The sequence below is a fragment of the Lonchura striata genome, chromosome 1 (assembly GCF_050655825.1).
Source record: "Lonchura striata isolate lonStrDom1 chromosome 1, ASM5065582v1, whole genome shotgun sequence".
Lineage (NCBI taxonomy): Eukaryota > Metazoa > Chordata > Aves > Passeriformes > Estrildidae > Lonchura > Lonchura striata.
In genome coordinates this window covers 91,823,652-91,843,078 of record NC_140703.1, presented here as the reverse complement: position 1 = coordinate 91,843,078, position 19,427 = coordinate 91,823,652, and the positions used below count along the sequence as shown (strand labels likewise).

Here is a 19,427-nt window from a genome sequence, read left to right as displayed (position 1 = left end):
TCTGTATATACATATACAGATTGTATAGGACTTTATATACTGTCTATACAGACCTTAATTCTGGTCTTAAACTGTAATAGGAAACAGAGGTGGGTAGTTTGGTGTTCTCACCATCAAAGTCCAAGAAGCCTTTTGATAGATTAATGTAAAACTCACACAAGGAAGCATTTTGTTTTCATACCTGGGATGAGGTCTGTCTACAAGACTGTTCTGTTGTTGACAGAACATGAAAAACCTTTAATTGCACACAGAAATAGTAGCAAATGTAGCTGAGTGTTATTGGTAATATAACAAATTACTGTAAATCAAAATGCCCAATTTTAACAAATAAAAAAATTAGTTACCTTAATTTTTAGGTGCCTGACCTAAGATTCTACCTGTACTTATATTGCCTGTACCAGAGCAGGACCAAGTGTAGCTTACTTTCAACATGATGCCTGTGTCTCCACAGTCATGGTAGATGGATATAATTCAGTTCAGAAGGCAGTTTGAGCACAGCTGATAGATACCAACTGCCCTTGCAGCAGCCTATGCCAAAGCCCTTCTGCAAAACAATCCATGAGTAATTTGCATCTTTGACATTAACCACAGGGTGCTGCTGAATGATGGCTTTCCTGATCTACCTACACAGTGCTTGGTCTGGAGGGCAGGCAGAGCCTTGTTTGTTATCCAGCCTAAGCCCATTACTTTCAGTCTGGCAGCACAGTTTGGCTGCATCTTAGAAGTATGAAGGGCTTAACTCTCACTCTCAGTGTGCCTCTAGGCTCACCTACAGCCCACACTGAGACAGACCTTGCAGCATTCGTTGAGGATGGGAGGGAAATGAAAGCTTCAGTCTAGGCTTAAAATATGTTAATGCACGTCTAAAAAATGTCAGAATTAATAATTAACCTTGTTGTCAAGGTAAAACCCTTTGTAAATATGTTGATGTAAACAATTAATATAAAGTATGAGATCCATATCCTGTATGGATAGGAGAAATTACATAAAATCTTCTTCCTCTGCATGGTCTGTTTTCCTAACTGGAGAAACAGAGACTTTCAGTTCAAGTATGAAGCAGTTCATCTACAGTTAGATTACTGGAAAGGAAAGCAGTGTTCCTCTGTCTTTGAATGCTAGCCAGGAAGGTAGAAGAGCTCCCTTTTCTCTTTCTTTATTTTTTTTTGGAGCTCTGTGCTTCTTTCATTCTCTTTCACAAATGGTTGCATTCCATTTGAAGGTAAAGTGTCTTTCCTAGCTGCTATTGACAGCCAAGCTCTAGGGGGATTATGACTATTCTAAGATTAATACAGCAGTGTTTTTAAAACAGTCTGTATGAAAGCAGGAATCTTTAGTCATTCACATGGGAGTGTTTGGTTTGGTAGTTAACACAGCTGTAAAACAGAACCGCATGAACGGTTAACATGTATTAATCAACACGGACCTTGAAACATTTTTTAGAGATGAATAACAAAGTTTCTGTACTATCAAAACACAGCAGGGGCACTTTCTTCTAAAAGAAGAAACAAGTAGCATCAGAGAAGTTGCTGTGGGATTGCATTAGCTAAACTACACAAGTCTTATTAAACTGACATTGAAGATGTTTCATCTGAAAATGTTAGTAAAACCGTGCATCTAGATAACTGGATGAAAATAAAGCATGGGTGTATTTTTAGGACTTATGCCTAATATATTTCTGTACAGTTTTACCTCCACAGTAAACAGTCATGTGTTTTCATCAGAAGTGTAACAATAGCTTAAATTATTTGAAATAATTTGGCTGTATACACACAATCTCCTTCTGCAGGTGCTCATTGATTTACAGTATCTTACATTAAAAATATGTTAAATCTCTTACCAACTTTTGTTGGAATTAGTAAAAAAAAAAATCTCCATATACAGATAAATCATTTAAAGCTCTTCTGTAGATAGCAAGTGTCAGACCTAAAGACATGGAAGTTAAAGGCACTCTAGATGAGGGCACCCTCCAGGCATATGCCCAGAAGCATATGCACAATTCTATTGACATACAGTCTAAAGAGACACCAAACAATGGTAGAATCTATGACCTTTGAGGGATGCATACAATCCATTAACTTTTTCCCAAATTTTCTTCATAACTACAGGTCAAATAATTTTCACTGGTAACACAAATTACTCCCTATACACTAGTGAACATTTTTCAAATCATGATTGAATCCATAAGTTGATCTCTCAGCTATGGTGGCTTGAGAAGACATAAAAAACACAAAGTCCCCACTTTTCTATCCTCCTGCCAACTATATTTTGTCAAAATAGATAAAATTTTTGTCTTTGAATATATAGAAAAATAATGTCAATAGCATAAGAAAAGCCACTTCTTATGTGGCCATCACATCAAAGTGTTTGTTTCTCCTCTCTTGTATTCTAAGACTGCAGTTTGACCCGTGGTACTTTTTATCTGTTGTTTATAGCAGCTGAATTGCAGCTGGGTGAAAAGTTACCTAAGGAAGTGAGAGCAAAGGTGACTTTCCCAATGTGTTACTAGTCCCTTATAATATGGTGCCTCTATCCTTGCAGTTGCTGTGCAACTCCCTTTTCAAATAAGGCTTCAGCCACTGTCAGCATTTTGCTTTTCTGATGGTTTTGAGATTTCAGGGGAAGAGCAGACAGGTCTGTGTGACCTTTTGTACAGCACTGCCCATAAAATGTCACCAAGCTACTGAGTTAAGCATGTTTTCCATTTACTGATACCTCTTGTGACACTGAATGAGGATTAGATTGACAAACTGTGCTGACTCATGTGGTTTCATAGAGCAACCCAAGAGAGCGGAAGTATCTGAAAGAGCAGACAACACCTTTTCTTCATACTAGTGAGACAGTAAATCAAGTTAATCATAAACCAAACCCAAGCAAGTAGCAGAAAGCTCCTCAAGCTGGTATTTAACCTTGCTGTGGTGAACAGCAGTTCCTCTGATAATTTTTTCTCGGGTAGTCATTTTACTGACACATCCTTTGTTTGTGGGCAGGAATCTGTGGACCTTGAAGTCTTTAAAAAAAATACACTAATGTAGTAAATACATGCTTTCAGTTTCAGTGATTCCAGCATTTTTGGAGAGAACTCTGTTGGCCAGGACAATGTAACTACTACATTTAACAGGCAACTTTTTGTTTGTTTTCAAATTGATGCAAGGTATTGCTGCCCTTTATGGCTGCATTCATTTTAGATATGTGCTGCCCTTTATGGCTGCATTAATGACTGCAACATGTGGATTAAATAAGTAGCCTGAAATGAGCTTTGCATTTGACAGCTGCTCATATTGCTACAGCTTTTTAACTTTTAACTCTCCATGAGCCAAAGAGAAAATATCCCCAGCAAACATTTTTTTTTATTAAACTTGACTAAACTAGACTAAATGAGACTAAGACAGTACTTTCCTTTAGCTGCTGTAATCTGTTCCCTCTAATGTTCAGAGTGCAAACAGTTAAGCAGGAAGTCTTTGTGGCCTTTTTTTGTGTGCCAAGCTCCATGATAGCACTTTAAATCCAAAAGTGGATTGGTAACAGTTGCCTATAATTAAATGGGTTATGAATTGATTTAATTTTACACAAGCTCAAAGCAAGGTTGTAGTTTTGGTACTAATGCTAAAGCAGAACTAGTTTTTATTTTCCAGTATCTACCAGGCCCTATTGCAACTAAGAGCCCTCAACAAGATGTTTATATATTTGCTTAAGAGTAAGTTAAAGGAGAAGGCAATGACATGAAGTAACTGGTGAACACTTTTACAACAGTGAAGAGGGGGATGGCATTTGCAGCATTGACTCTCCACCTGGTTCATACCAATTTTCAGAATTTTCCAAATATTAAGTGAACACTGTGATGTCCAGTTCAGAAGGCAAATGTGAGATGCAATAAGGACTACTGTGCCCACAGCTAGATGGTAAATAAATGCCTCTATATAGCTCTTCAGTAATTTTTATCAAAGGAAGTAATGGGTGTTTGGTGTTTTTGGAAACGTTGCTTTCATTTCAATAGCATTTCTTATGTCCAACTTAAAATGAGAGAAAATGAAATTTATTCTACTTTGTGCACTTCTGTTCCTCTCTTTGTACTTGACCACCTTTAAATTTATATATTGTTGTTTATTGATTAATGTTCATACAACCTGTTACATTCTTTTAACACCTTTTTTCCTGTTGGCTCCTAGTTTCTGTTAGTTTGATTTGAAAATGCCAGCAATATCTACTGCAGTTTTACGTAGATCAAAACCCACAGCATGTTTGAAATATTTTTGTTAATGATGAGAGTTACTGTGGTAGGGGTGACTGAGAAATGTCCAGTGGAATTATTTTCTTGAGAGAGACTTAAACTTTGGCATAATTTGGACACTCTCCCAGTAATGAAATTCAGTTATGAAATCTTAGGAACACTGGCATTTTTTGAAAGAAAAGCAAAATATATAACATGGGAAAGGCTGAAGATCATGAATTTCAATTGCAAGTAATTACAATTCCATGCGAAAAACAAGAGAGGTATCAGACATTTTCTTCTTATAATCTTCATCAAATTTCTCATTCTGTGCCACAGTGAAATGATTCTTCCAGTCTGCAACAGTCCCTAAGAAATGGCAAAGGAAAAAAAAAAGAGGAAATATTGATTTACCAGTATTTCCTGAAAATCATTATCCACAATTTATTGGATACTTGTAATTCAATGCTTATTTCAAAACAGAATTACAACCAGACAGAGCTGATAAAAGTAACGTACTCAGTACCTTTTCTCATGAATGGGGAAATGGAATGATCCATTATTCCTTGAAAATCTTTAGTGTAGTTTGCCATGGGGTTTTCCTTCATTACCTCAAATGAGGTATTATGGACTATTTTGTTTAGAACCTCCTGACTCAGATCCTTCTCCAGGAACTTTACAATCTTCTGAATTTCTCGCTTTGGATTCTGCAGAGACAATTATATGGGATAAGACACAGAGCTAGGAAAAGCAAAGAAATCAAACATTGTGTGAAAGTTACAATTCTCACACAGAGAAGATCAGGTTATTGTATAGTTTGCTGATACTGGAATTATAATATAAAACTGTTGCTTGTAGTTAGTCTCTACTAGACATACAGATTTCAAAGCTCTATAAACATATGTTCAGCTTTTTACCTCCTTCATATCTTCATAGAAGAGATAGAGTATACGGTGCTTATCTTTTGCCTTCCACCATCCTTTTACGTGGTCATACCAGGAACCCCAGAGGACTGAAAAAGAAGTAACAGCAGCAGCAGCAGCTATAAATGCTGATTGCGTCTTTAACACATGTGGCACTCAAGTTTGCCTCTTAACCAGTACCTGTGAATTTCCAAGCTGGTTTTGAATCAGTATGGCTGTGATAATAAGCACTGCTGTGCTCTGTGCTTATTACAGCATTTTTGCTATTAATCCCTCAGGTTTATGGATGCTCAGAACAGGATTCATGTGTAACTTTAGATGGCAACAAATGCAGATGCATTATAGTCAACGAAAACACATATTTCCAGTATTCATTTAATCATCTGGACAAGGCTTGTCTTAATTGGCCCTGTTTTGAGCAGGGCAGGGGTTGGGAATGTATGGACAAAAACATCCATTCCAGCTTGCATTATTCTATTATTCTATCTGGTTTTAATATTGCTATGCTATCAGGAATGTCTGCTTCTCTCAAGCAAGTGTCAAAATTATTAGCTAAGACAGAAGTACATATGTTTTATTTGTCTGCGCTGGGACAGATAACTCCCAAGCTGAGCTGGTTAAACACAAGATATAAGGTCTCCTTTGGACATGTGACTCTCATGCTGGTTCAGACAGTGGTATCTCTAGGCCTATGTGGTGGCAAAAATATTAATGACCTAAGGAAGCTTTAATGACAAACTGTACACTGCCATCCACTGGACCAGGTTTTGTTTCTTGGATATCCTGTGATATCAGCACCTCTTTTAGAAAGGGAAGTATCATCTTCTGGGTTGCCTGCTCTTCGTTAAGATAACTGTCTTTGTTCAGATGCCTGATTTACACTAATTTAGCTACAAAGACTCCCTTATCTCAAATTAACATTGCACATTTCTAGCAAAATTAACTCTCCACTTCTTTTTTAAATTTCGAATTTTATCAGGTTAGAGTAAAAGCAGTTATATCATTGTTCCTTTTCAAATGGCTAATTTTAATCTCAGAGAGGAGATGAAGCCTGAAAATTGTCATATGTTTCTGAATTATACCAGAATAAAGAGTAGTGTTTTTATTTTTTCCCAAAATGAGAGCATAAAGATAGATTTAATCTTTAGGTAATAATAAAAACCTGTGAATAAGGGAAAATTATAACTGAAACACCTTCAGCAGATATCCTTCCATAGTGTCTGCACAGGATTTCAAACCATAACAGAAATTAAAAAATCCCTGTCGTTCATTCCTACAATGACCAAAATCTCTTATACAACTGATTGCAGTTAATCACCTTTTCCAGTCATGAATTTCTGCACAAACTCTTCCCAGGTTCCTGGATCAGGCAATCCTTTATTCATTCTGTGGAAATGGTAGTATGACACCAGGTTGTCCTTTGCATTTCTTGCTACGTAGATTATCTTTATCAATGTGAAAAGAGAGGGAAAAAGAAATTAACTTGCATACACAAATATAGATATTGAGCATCTCCTGGAGTTTTCTCTTAGAGCCTGCTAGTAGAGATTTAAGAGGTTTTGCTTTGAAGCTGCCATTTTCTAAAATCCAGCTCAGGTAATTTAATTGTGACTTTAGATTCTCACAGACTTTGCACATTAAAGGAAAAATATTTTTAAAGACCTTTTGATTTCCCAGAGATTCTGGAAAACATATTCTTCCCTGGTTGATGTCACTTTCTTTGTCCCTGAGGTAGAATAGAGCTCTTCAGCCTTACCTTACAGTTTTGCTCCAAGAAGGATGGAGGCAGCAGCTGCACGGGCAGATGTGTTTTTATTGTTCGTGGAGATGGCATGGCTTCTGCTAACTCCAGACCTGTGGGATGTTTAATTATGAAAAGTTGTTCTCTAACTTGCACTAGCACTTCTTTCCTATGCTCACACATGTGACTGTGACTTTCCACCAGTTCACCTTGCATTGATCATTCATCTCCAAAGCACTTACTAGCAGGGTGACATATACAACATTACATAAGCATCTTCAATGTTTCTAGAGAAAATTTGACCTGTATATTCAATTAGAAAAGATTTATATCTTTTTGCTTTCTTGGGCCCGTACCTTCTTTCCAAGGGGTAATGATAAATACCAATTTCTATTTATCCAGCCAAAGCTTTTCCTTTGCAATATTTAGTGCTTTCCCTCCACCTTACTGGTAAGAAATTTTAGCTTCTTTCTAGGATACAAAAATATGATGGCTGACTAGACTTTGTGGATAGCACATAAAGAGAAACTAGGAGAATGACAGTGGATTTTCAGTAGCTATGGATATATGGGACTACTTGGGAATATCTGGTGATATTTGAAGGTGTGTTATCTCCTCCCCTTTCCCTTTTAAACATCTATCATGACCTCCATAATTCTTTCCCTGTCATCATTTATCATCCTCTGTAATTATAATTTTTTTTCTCTCTCTCTGTGTCAACACAGTCTAGTTTAAAAGAGAAAAAGTAGCACTTCTGCAGAGCTAGTCAAGATTTTTAGCTTCAGATGCAAGAGTCTGACTTAATGATTTGTGTGAAAATAGAACCCATGCTGAGGGAGACTTCTGTAAGAAACTGCAAGCCAGTGAAGCCTGCTGGTTGCCCAAATGTTCCATAACTTGTTTAGATAACTAGATCGTAGTGCTGAGCAGCATTTCCTTGAAACAGTAGCAAAATCACTGAAAACCTTATGCACCTTTTGGAAATATGTCCATGACATACGTTTCTTTTCCATACCACCTGTAATCACAGAATGACATACAATTGCCTCCATGTTCCATTTTATACATACCTGCGCCTGTGTAGTATCAAACACAGCCTCAGATACCACTCCAAAACATCATGACCTTCAGTAGCACCTGAAGCAGTCCTATTTGCCAGCCTTGCAGCACCTTGAGTGGCTCTAGATGTTTACATTAAAGCACCTGAACTGGTCCTTAATAGGCAAAATGGTGCCTAGTTCAAGAACAAAGCAAGTGGGACCTTTTCCATCAGATTTGTGGCATCAGCACTATGTGCATGTTTTGTTTCATTTTGTTTAAAATACAAGTAATGTTCACCTGAGTAACGTGCGGATGGAGGCTCTGCCAAATACCACTCGAGGAAAGGGTGGCGCTTGTAAGTAGTCTCACGTTTACACTTCTCAGTATCTCCATTTTGTTGAATCATATCCACTATCTCCTGTGTCCATGTGGTACCTGAAAAATGTCAAGAGTTTAGATGTTTCCCTCCAGGATAGCCAAGAGTTTCTTCTACTAGGGAACTGAAAGCCAGAAGGATGGACTCTGTGCTAATGGGGGAAAGAATAGCATAGAAAATGAGAGACAAAATGGAAAAAGAGTATAATACAAGCAAAATGCCTAATTAAGCAACAAAATTAATTCTCAAAGCTCAATTCAGGAATTCCATTTTAGACAGACTTCTTCTTGCCTAAAGAAACAAGTCCCCACACCAGTACTGAAAAAAACACTGGGATACACTCACTATTGCTGGGAGAATATTATTTACAGAGGGATGAAACTCCCTCCTTTAATCCCTCACAAAAATTCAGGTATTTCAATTTTATTTTCATACTGAATTTGAGTAAAAATAGTGCAATACCTGAACTTCAAGTGAGTTAAAATTTCATACAGTTTGAAAATATGAAAAAATGGCAGTATTTGCAAAGTTTCCATTTGAAATGCATTAATGAAGGTCTGTACAACATTTCATCTTCCTGAGCGACTGAAACATTTGTAAGAGTTACAGTATAGTGTATCTCATGTGTCGATTTTCTTTTATAGCTGTCATCTCTGTGTCAGTCACATCGCCTCTGAGGTACTGTGACAGGTCAGCTAGAGAACAGGCTAAGGGATAAATTGGAAAGCAATTTAGGCAGGAGATTCAGCCCTTCTTAAGATGCTTGTGTTGTGCATCTCATACAGATATGACAATGCCAAATGGAATCCTAACTTTATTTATTTTCAGTTCAGTGGCTGGAAGGTTTTAATCCCAGCAGGATAAAATAATGTGATTTTGCCTTTAGTCTACAGGTAGTAAATAAAAAGATTTCAGGTTTTACAAAACTAACAGTGGTTTTTTTTTTTGTTAAAAACATTTTCCCCCTACTGACAAAAAACAAAAAAAGCCCTAAAAATTGTTGTTAATTCAAATAAATTTTTTTATGGTGATCAAACTCTCCCATATCTATTCCTGAATCTCCAAAACTGTATATTTTTTTTAAAATACAGAATTTATATTGATGCTTGTTATTTATTGTTTTCTTGTGTAGTAAGTATAAAGGGTTTGATGAAGAGGAGACATATTGTCCAGTCACTGAGTAAAATGCCAGATAGCTAATATTAATGGTGGTATTTGATTTTGTTGGCCAAAATTATTAAATTGATTTTGTTATTTTAAAGAATTAATACATTTTCATAAATCACTACTAGTTTACAAAAAAAAAAAGAAATAATTCCCCAAATACATAGTATGTTCCATAGTCACACAGTTAGTTTATATTATTTCTTATTAATGATGACTTCTTTCTAGGCATTGTTAAATCGCTACATATTGGTGGAAAACTCCTATTGTCACCATTAATATAAATGTATATAATCTCAATTAAAGGTAAAAATTATAGGTCATTAGATTTTGGCCATTTGTACTTCAGCAGTAACAGATGGTTATTGTATCTGCCAAAGAAGACAGGAGTTACTAGTCACAGCTGACACAGGTTCATGTCTTTAAAATATGTCTAGTTTGGAGTTAAACAAATATCAGTCATAATAGAAAAAACATATATCTCAATCCCAACAATAAGCACTATGCCAAACTTTTCTATTCTGTTTCCTACCCACACCAACCTGCTTTTGCATAGGTTGCAATGAGCACATCATCAGGCCTGGCTTTGAACTTCCACACTTGGTCCCAAATGCTGCCAATTTGTTCTGTGAGGGGAACACCATCTATGTCAAATAACTCAGGTCGAATCAATGTCTCTTCCAGCCTCAAATCTTTCATTTTATCCATGGCCAATGAGAACTGTGTGAAGAAAGGCTTAGAATTAACATGGCTGCTCTGAAAAAAAAAAAAATCTGAATTTACTTATCTTGAGATCTCTCTTATTGACCAAATTCCATGTCCTCTGATTTCTTTGGCCGTGATTTGGCCTATCTGGATCCATATATAGACTCCTTAAATCTGGATCTCATTTTCAGAAATACATGGTGTGTTGCTAGTGGTAGTTTTCTGCATCTCTAAAAATCACTCTGTTTACTCAGATTCAAGAAGAGAAGAAAGTAATTATTCTCATATCAAACACATTTATGTAGAATTCTGATGGTTGGTATGAGGACTTTAAAGGCAAAAAAAGTAATCAGAGGTGCGATTCAAAAGAAAGCAGAGAAAAACAGCATGTAATGAATTCAGCATACAGGACCTAATCCTTCCTCTGTGAAGAAAATAAACAGAAACGCCTACCAACACCCTTTGTTCCTTATACTTACAAAAATATTTGCAGATGTTTTCTGTGTTTCGTTCCTGTATCTTAGCACTCTTGGAACTCTTTGCTGTATTTTGAAATATGTTCCCTGTAAATAACCTGAACTAGATTGATCATTAACTAAAGGTTGTTGTACTTTAATTATGCAAATCAATCTGTTTTATAATAGCTAGTTATTAATTTCTGAATTTCTCCCAGGGAGATCTCTTAAGCATAACTTTCAGACCTCCAGAGTCTGGTCAGAAGAAAGTTGTGCTTAAGGGGAGGCTATAGAAATAATCTCAACTAAAAATATCATCCAGAAAAAAGACATTTCAATCCCAACACCAAACATTACTAAAATATTTTCTGTAGTTTTCTTGTTTACTCACAGCAATTTCTTACAGATTCAGCTGAGTGGAGTGCGATGTTGGATTGGTGGCTGGGCAGTCCCTCAAGAATTTTTTTAAAAAATGAAGGAAAAAGAAACTTACCAGAGAATTTTTCCTGCTTAAATGTCTTCAGTCCTTGGCTGCATTAGTAACTACACAGGAACTTAATCTTCAGGCACAAGTAAGTTGAAAACTTGTGTGGGTGGAGATTCCATTCTTCCTATCTGTATGAGGAGAGTAAAGGAGGAAGTGCAGCAGCAGCCAATAGCTGAGCTGTTTTTCTGGCATGGTTTGTGAAATCCTTTCAAATCCTGTGAAAGAAAGCCACTAGAAATTCTCATGTAAAGTGTGATTCTTTACTGACAACAACATAAAATGGCAGTCAGTAGCTCCAGCAAGATTATTAAATTGTCTCTCTCATTGTCTTGGAATAATTAATTTTCTTCCTAATATCTAATCTAAATTGCAAAGATCCTGTGTGTGCAGGCAAAGGTAAAAACATCCTAAATATTTTGTTCTCTATTTCCCATCAGCAGGTGTTGTATGGCACTTCCTGGGAATCAGGGCTTCAGGACACATAGTGGTTACTCCAAAAGGAATGTATTTTAGGAATGCCCTCTCTTCCTCCTCCTTTCTCTTGGCTTTTATTGCTGAATAGACATCATATGTTATGGAATATTCTTTTAGTCTTTGGTCAACCCATTGATCTTTTTATGACTCTTACACCACGTGTTTCTTCTGAAGGCTGACAACACCAGAATGAATAATTGAAGCACAAGAATCAGAGAATATATGGGTAAGGTACAATATTTTTCTTTATACTTTCAAGTTCTCTCATGGGAAGATTTGCCATTTTCCTTGCTGTGTTAAGCCTGTGCTGGTTCTGCTTGTTCTTCTCATACCTGGCAGATCATTTACTGGTTTGTAACATTGCTCACCACTCTCAGTTATGCAATCATCCTGCAATCATAATGCAGTAATCCCCAAAGCACATAATTTGTGTGTATGACAAAGGAAACCCAAGACTGTTTATCGAGTGTCTCTTTTCTATTGCAGCTGTGAATCTGAGTAGTCCTTGAACAATGCACTGTGCCAGATAAGCTGCAGTGAGGTAAAAAGTCACTGCCTGTAGCTTTAAAGCTGCTTTTGAAATGGGCAATGAGTGATGAATTTTTTTGGTTCTGAAACAGGGAGATGAGGGTGGAACAGGCTGGTCCAGGAACTGGGTTTCTTGTCTAGAGTCATGATTTATGGAACCAATCTAGAAAAAGACCAGGCAATCTCTACAGAGAGCTTCCTCCAGATTTCCATTCACCTTTTCCTGAGTGTAAACTGGTGGTAGGTGTTTACTCATCCAAAACACACTGTGCTTATTTTATTTTATTATTGAATTTGATTTTATTTTTGCTTGGCTGTATTGTCTTTTATTAGCATAGTATCAGACTTCAAATGGGATGAAGGCTACAAATCCTACATCAGAATCAAGCATTATGTATGGTTTTAAGTCTGATTAACTCCATATTTTGCCTACATTTAATAGTCTATATAATATAGGGTAATATTTCTTATAAATTAAAATCTATATCTGGTACATTTGAGTGAAATAATGTGTTTCTGTGTTACATTTCAAGTTTGTATTACTTTTCTCTTAAACTCAGGTCTCCCTCTGCTGGACAAAACACAATCTCTGTATTCCAAAAGATGTTAAAATATTTTGAGTTTGAAATTACATTTGATAGCTGTTGATATCCTTAGATACCAACCTGTATTCCTCATTCAGAAAAATACATACTTTGGAGAAATGAAAGAACACACAGGGACAGACCAAGGTGTCACTTTGAGGCTTCTTGGATTTTAAAACTGCATTCATCTCTTGGTGACTGAATTCAGCTTGTTCTAAATGTAAGTCAGTGAGCAACCTTAGGCAACAAAACCTTTTGGTACTGTGGGATACATTTAGACTCAATCACAAATACATCCTGCCATAGGCTCCTGGTGGAGAACAATCCTGCAGGTGTCCATAAAATACAAACACTAGCACCAATCTTATGATGGGTATTTATTATTGGGTTCCAGCCAGACACAGGTGAAATAATGATCACAGATACATTTATACAGTAGCAAAGTAAGTACTAAAGGATATTTTAAGTGTAACCATGGAATGAATAGTCCTAAGGCTTTAATTAAGAAACACATTTAAGCACAATACTTAAGTACAAGCCCTATCAGTAAAGCATTTCTGTTCCATTCCATCACACTCCTGAAATTTCTTGGTTTTACGTATTCTCTCTCCAGTAGTTTCCTCCAAGGAGAAGTGCTGGAGCCTACAGTGTGAATAAAACTGAGCAGTTCCACATGTGTTGGGATTGCAGTAATATTATTATAAAATCTTGTTATTGTGGGCATGCGTAGTCAAGCGATAAAATATAATTGTAAACTTGCAGTGTTTTAAAGTACTTTCCTAATAAAATATACAGATAAAGTGCTTTGTGGCTTTCTGACCCCTAACCCTGAGTATAACCCTAGGCAGAGCAGGAAAAGCTGCATTTTTCTGAAATGCCAAGCACACGAGTGTAGCCAGTAAGAAAGCTGTGGAAAAAGCAATGTTGTGGCAGTGCTCTCTGCAGATGCAAAAGGCCTGAGTCCCTGAAATTATTCAAGCTAGATCCAGACTCAACTATGGCTATCAATAAAATGGATTTTGATCTGCACATATTAAGTAATCTCACCTACAACTTGATAGATGAGGAATAGTAACCTATATAAAAGCAAATGTCTATCTAGAAATAAGCAAAATTCTTCAGTGTAAATCTTTGTTGTCTAACTGAATGCTGAACAGGTCTGAAAAAAAATTCTGTACAAATAGTATAATTTCTAAAGTGTGTGCCAGAGTTCTGCTTCCATACAAATATAGAGTAATATATATATGAATTTAATGAGAGGAGAGCTAGTTTGAAATACTAGCTTGGTGGGGGATTAAAAACTATTGTAATGTTTACGGGTTTAAAAATTCTTACAGGCATGTAAAAATTCTGCAATAAGCAAGACACCTTTTCAACTCTGCTTAATGGCAATTCTCATAGAGAACAATCCTCTTGTCCAGAGAGTGTAAAGGAGGTCTGTGAGGTTCTGGCTTTCTGTGTACTTTGTGTCATACTTTCTGTTCCTGTAGGTCCAGCCTTATTCCTTGGGATGCTGAGGTACATGGTTACACATGTCATCTGCAAGACAGAAAGATAAGATCCAGCTGTCAGGTTTTCCCAAGAAAAGTAGAGTTTAAGTTCAAAACAAATATGAGGCAAGAATGCTATAGGAATAAAAAACAAACAAACAAACAAAAAAACAAAACCAAAAAAACCAAACCAGTCATGTCTTTGTGCTTTGATCTAAACTGTATGAATGAAAAAAGTGTGACAGGATGGTTTCTGAGGTATTAGAAAGTTCTTACCTTTTAACAATGTTTATTTTTCATTCTTCTAGTTGTCTTGAAAAATATCTCCTAGAAAGTCACTACTGATCATTAAATCTCAATTCAAATATTTTAAGTGTACCTTCAGTACAAATTCAAGAAAATATAGCCTCTTATTTTTTATAAATTTGGATAGGTGTTTTTCCTTAGATTGCTTATGTCTGACCTAAAACTCTTCTGTTTAATTTACTGAAAGTTCATAAACTCTATGCTGTTTGCAGCTTTCCAAATGGTAAAAAAATCAGCAACATATTAATAATCCAGTTTCATGTGATTTTTCTTTTTCAACTAAAATGATGTCAAACGTGTATTCCTAATTAAATTAAAGAACAGAAGATTGCAAATTAACAGAAAATATCTTACAAAGCAATGTCCTTATAATAACTATGGCTGAATTTCAGGCTTGGGTAATTATGACCATTAATAGACATTTCATTTTAGATGCTGAGAAAAATTCCTCCTGTCATAAGAAATGACAGGCCTAATACCAGATGAACACACTTTTTATTTCTGTGTTTAAAAGACAGCTATTTTTTAGAATATTTTAAAATATGCTGTTCATCTTTAAAGTCATTAAAGTACTATCAGATTTTTGTACTGTATGTAAGGACAGTTGCTAATGCTATCCAGTATAAGAATAGTTTATTTTTGTTTACTTTAATAAAGATATTTCTTCTAAAGAACAACCAAGACAGAGAGACCTACATAAAAGAGATATGTGAATTATTTAAAGCTATTATACCAAATTAGGGATTTTTAATGTCAAAGAAATATTTTGGATGCTTTGATTGCATTCATCTTAGTCTTTTTTGTATTCATTGAATATGGAAGCTGTCAAAAGTGTTGAAAGTCTGACAGATTTTTTGAGCTAAGTGTTTTCTTTTTTTGACAGAACAGTTTGGTTTCTGAGTCCTGCATTCTTGCTTCACTGAGCAAGGATGCTGTTATGTTTGGCTTAGTTCATTTTGAAGTCTCCAATGGTCATAACCCATAAACCAGAGTGACACAGGGCCATCAATCAACATGCAAAGACTCTTGTCTAAGCTTTGAATTCTTGAGGTTATCTTTGCACATGATGTTCAGAGTTCAATTTATGGAATATCAATCATTTTTATCATGTGATTGTGAAACTCTGAAATTGGAGTTCCTGCTCACTTCTCCATGTTCTGAACATTTAACTGCTCTGTGACCCATGTGACAGCACTGATTCTTCAGGCATGGTGTTTTCACATGTAAGAAAGCCTCTAAATATTTTTGAGTTATACCTTAATTGGCATGTCATTCATCCAATGAGCCATGATTAGTCCTGGGTTTTGGTGGCTAAATGGCCACTATATGGAAGTGATTTTGTTCAGGCTGATAATTTTTTTTTTTCTTTCTGCTGTAACACTAGCTAGCAGTTACAAGATAAATACTGACATATATGCCAAATTTAAAATTTGGCAAATTAAAATAACGAAATAATCTGCTTGGTTTGTACAAATATCTGTGCTTATTTCCAGGTTTTATGAAAGACTATGTCTTTCCACAGCATCAGCCACACAGATTTTCTAAATTAATTGAGGGAAAACCGTCTCTCAGCTCAACTAAACTATTAAAAAAACTATAACCTAAATAATGTTGGTAACACTGTGCTCCATAAATTTGACCTGGATTTTGCCAACATGCTAAATTGTGGTTTTGTCATACCAGGAGGTTTGTGACTTTTAGTGACCACTCAGTTTAGGGAATTCTGAAACCCATATTTTTCAATTTTACTGATTCAATAAATTTAGAAATACCAAAACCAGTTAAAAACTCCCTCCTGAAGACCTTTATATTTTGTGATGAAATATATCTGAAACAGAGTTCAAAGGAAAATTAAGTTTGTAGCTGATTCAAAACACTCTGAAGTGCCATTGTGTTTTATTTCACTGATTATGGGAACTTTAGCATATGATTGAAGCCAAGCATTTGTGTAATTGTTTTGTTGTTTGGGGGGGTCAAAAGTTTGAGAATAAAGCTCTGTATTTTTTTTTCTCAAAGAAGGTAATATTTTTTTCTTTCTTGCATAGCTGGTGAGTTTTAATAAAACTTCTATTATAAATAGCCTACCAAACAAGACCAATGATCACACCTTTATATTAAAAAGTATTCATTTTTGTAAACCACAAAGACATACTTCTAGATATCTGCAGGTACGTCTTTAGCTTGTTTGTCATCACCTGAATGACTTTTTTTGCTCATTGTTCTCTCTTAGTCTGGTCTCTGCTGTAAACATTGTAACAAACTGGAAAATTCTGAGATTAATTTATAGGAATTTCTTGAGATTCACTGAGGGTTGCAGAGCTGTGTGAAGATGGCAGCTGCTGCTTGCTCCAGGGAGTTTTGTGGTTGGTGGTGAAGCTTTGGAGGGGCTGTTCCTGGGGTTAGGGATGGGCTAATATGGGGCCAAAATAATAAGGATTATGTGAATTTAACTGCCTAAGCAATAGGAGTCTAATCCCCTTGGATGCCCCAATCTGACTCTCAGTTGCTTATCTACAGGAGGGAAATCTCCTGTGGATCATGTGTGTCAGACATGGGCAAACATCTTGGAAATATGCTAAATTAGCATTTGACTTGCTTGAAGGACTCTGTGTATGTAACTCAGCTATCCCTTAGTGTGCAAAGGCAGTGGATCCATTCCAATGGATGTAGGAAATGCAATTCTGTGTGATAGGTATAGATACAAAATGTAACAAACCTCCTCAATTATTGTCTAAAACTGCACAGAACCAATTTCAAGGCTTAGCACCTGAAGCTGCTGTCCCAGAACAGCCAATTTAGGAACAGATGTCAGATTCACTTGTCAGCTGGCAGCCAACATGCAGCAAATCTAACTCAGAAGGTAAGGTCAAGAAACACTCATATGATAAACCTTCTCACACTGGTCAGAAGTGTGAGAATTTCATGACACAAATGCAGAAGTAGGTAAAAAATGAATTTATTTTTAGTGTTAATGGTCACTCAAAATTTGGATAAGTGACCACCTCTATTTAAGCAGCTGGTGTTGGCAAGGCTTCCACCAGAATTTTAACAGGGATAAATACTAGAACTTTGTTGTTATACAGTAGGATTGTGTACTATATAGCACTTGTTTCCTTTGCCAGCATGTAAAAGCCAACAGCACTACTTATAAACATTCCTAGTGTGTCTCTAGATCAGAAGTGTGTCTCACGTCAGAAGTGGGTTGGAGCATTATCATGAGGACTGTTGCAGAAAGAAGCATTCTGTCTAAATTAAATCCAAGGACTCCATCTCACCTGATGTCATCTACAGTGACCTGAGCACCCACCAGCTGCCTTGTCCTATTCCTCATATCTGCAAGAAGCTAACTCAGTGGTGGGCTGCTGAAGGGACTAGGATTCTGTAATATATCACAGTTGGATATGTGATAGTAAATCCATAAGCAGATTTTCTTGCTCCATTTATGTTGTATTTTGATTGTAGGTTTATTTAAAACCCAGTGCTGAGGGAGTACAGAATTAAGTAAAAGAGAATGAGAGAGAGAGATTCCTGGCCCAGCAAATACGAGCCTGCACTCAGAGACTGAATTAGACTCATGGAAGAAGCCAGGTCTGCAATAAACCAGAAGCCTCCTCGTGCCCTGGATCCCATCATCCATCCTGCCTCCATCCCAGAGCTGGACCAGCAAGGTTGCACCAGTGGGTGCTTGTCCTTAATCCTTGGTTGTGATCCCTAAGATCCATTCAGACTGACTGTCCCTCAGAATGGATTGTTCAGGATTCTCTTGAGCCCAGGGATCTCAAAATGATCCTTAGCATCACAGTCCTCTGCCTTGGGAGTGGGACAATGGAGAGCTAGTAGGGACCTAACCAGGCATTGCATTCAGCATGGAGCTTTGGGACATCAGTAACAGGATCACTTGTTTTAAGGCTTAGTAACACATTCGATTTCCACCTGTAGATGTCTCCCAATAATAATCCTATCAATCTGTGGAAGGCATAAAAAGTACATGTGATTAAATTCAGCATGGAGAGTGTAACTGTACGGTGGTGTGATTTTCCTTGTGTTAAAAATCTGTTGCAGCCATGTTGCGCATTGCAAAAACTAATCTTACAAATAAATTAGAATTTATTTGTAAATTGTTTTTTGCTCAGAGACAATACATTAATGCTTAGAGATACTGTCATGTGTATTTATTCATCTCAAATATATAGGTGTTTACATGTATGTGTATAGTAATTTATATGACGATGTACGTGTTTGTATGTGATGTATGACTGAAGGATGCCTCAGGATTCCCATTGTGCTTACATTCCAGACAAAGGTGTTCCTGCCAGTTCTGTGTTGTAGTTGAGAATGAGATAAAGTACAATATTATGTAATTTACATGTAAAATACAAAATTAAACTAATGATAAACACATTTTTCCCTCTAAATTCAGCTTATTTCTTGGTCTCTTGTCAAACAGGCTTGGTTTTTCCTTTCTTGGTAACAAAACACTGTGCTTCAGCAACTAAATGATTAACACCTGTGCCTGCTTGGGGAACAAGTAGCAAAAATGTCCTTTGAGCAGTGCTCTGTGAGTGCTCAGAAGCGTTCCAGTTAGATGATGACTGTCCTCACTGCATGTTCACTTTCCTCACTGTAAAACCTAATTTTGTATTACCTCCCATGTCAACTGGTCACTCATCCAGCTCTCTTATTGTCACTCAACAGTGGTGGCAAGCCACAGGAACAATCACATCCTCCAAGAGTGAAACGAGATGTTTTTTGTTCCAATAAGAAGGACTGGCTGATCTCCAGACCTTATCTGTCTCTATCTCCTTTCTGCCAGAGCCTTCTCTTGCTCCTCCTCTGCTCTTAGATCAGTGCAGACGCCTTCATAATCATGGAGGTACTTTCAATGCCTTATTATTCCATCATGAAAGTAATTCTTTTTTATTTACACCCCCCAGCTTTCATATTTA

At 36.5% G+C, this 19,427-nt stretch overlaps 1 protein-coding gene and 1 long non-coding RNA gene across 11 annotated transcripts in view; one reads left to right on the top strand and one right to left on the bottom strand.

Moving 5' to 3' along the window:
• Positions 1–4,086: 4,086 nt before the first annotated feature.
• Positions 4,087–11,265, bottom strand: SULT1C4 (sulfotransferase family 1C member 4). Of its 2 annotated transcripts, none has more exons than XM_021545560.4 (8): positions 11,106–11,265; positions 9,995–10,172; positions 8,210–8,347; positions 6,887–6,984; positions 6,449–6,575; positions 5,125–5,219; positions 4,734–4,914; positions 4,087–4,576 (listed from the first exon to the last, which is right to left on the bottom strand). In XM_021545560.4, exons 2-8 carry the CDS (start codon positions 10,158–10,160, stop codon positions 4,464–4,466), a joined length of 918 nt encoding a protein of 305 aa, XP_021401235.1. In that variant the 5' UTR covers positions 10,161–10,172; positions 11,106–11,265; the 3' UTR covers positions 4,087–4,463. The 2 variants fall into 2 exon arrangements, with proteins under 2 accessions (XP_021401235.1, XP_021401234.1); XM_021545559.4 differs by having other exon boundaries at positions 10,637–11,237.
• A 246-nt stretch (positions 11,266–11,511) lies between these two features.
• Positions 11,512–19,427, top strand: part of LOC146768766 (uncharacterized) — a 44,571-nt gene continuing 36,655 nt past the window's right edge. For 7 of the 9 annotated variants that reach the window (XR_014956317.1, XR_014956316.1, XR_014956311.1 and 4 more), the window contains exon 1: positions 11,512–11,799. This is a non-coding gene — a long non-coding RNA (uncharacterized LOC146768766). The remainder of the gene's footprint in view (positions 11,800–19,427) is intronic. The other 2 variants (XR_014956313.1, XR_014956315.1) reach the window with 2 other exon arrangements.

Bases quoted from the DNA above. Each gene is read 5' to 3' on its own strand.
- SULT1C4 (XM_021545560.4), bottom strand. From the start codon at position 10,160: ATGGATAAAATGAAAGATTTGAGGCTGGAAGAGACATTGATTCGACCT. The intron at 8,348-9,994 runs GTTGGTGTGGGT...GACATTTTTCAG, and splicing joins TGCAACCTATGCAAAAGCAG to GTACCACATGGACACAGGAG. The intron at 5,220-6,448 runs GTGATTAACTGC...CTTCTTTTTCAG, and splicing joins GAAATTCATGACTGGAAAAG to TCCTCTGGGGTTCCTGGTAT.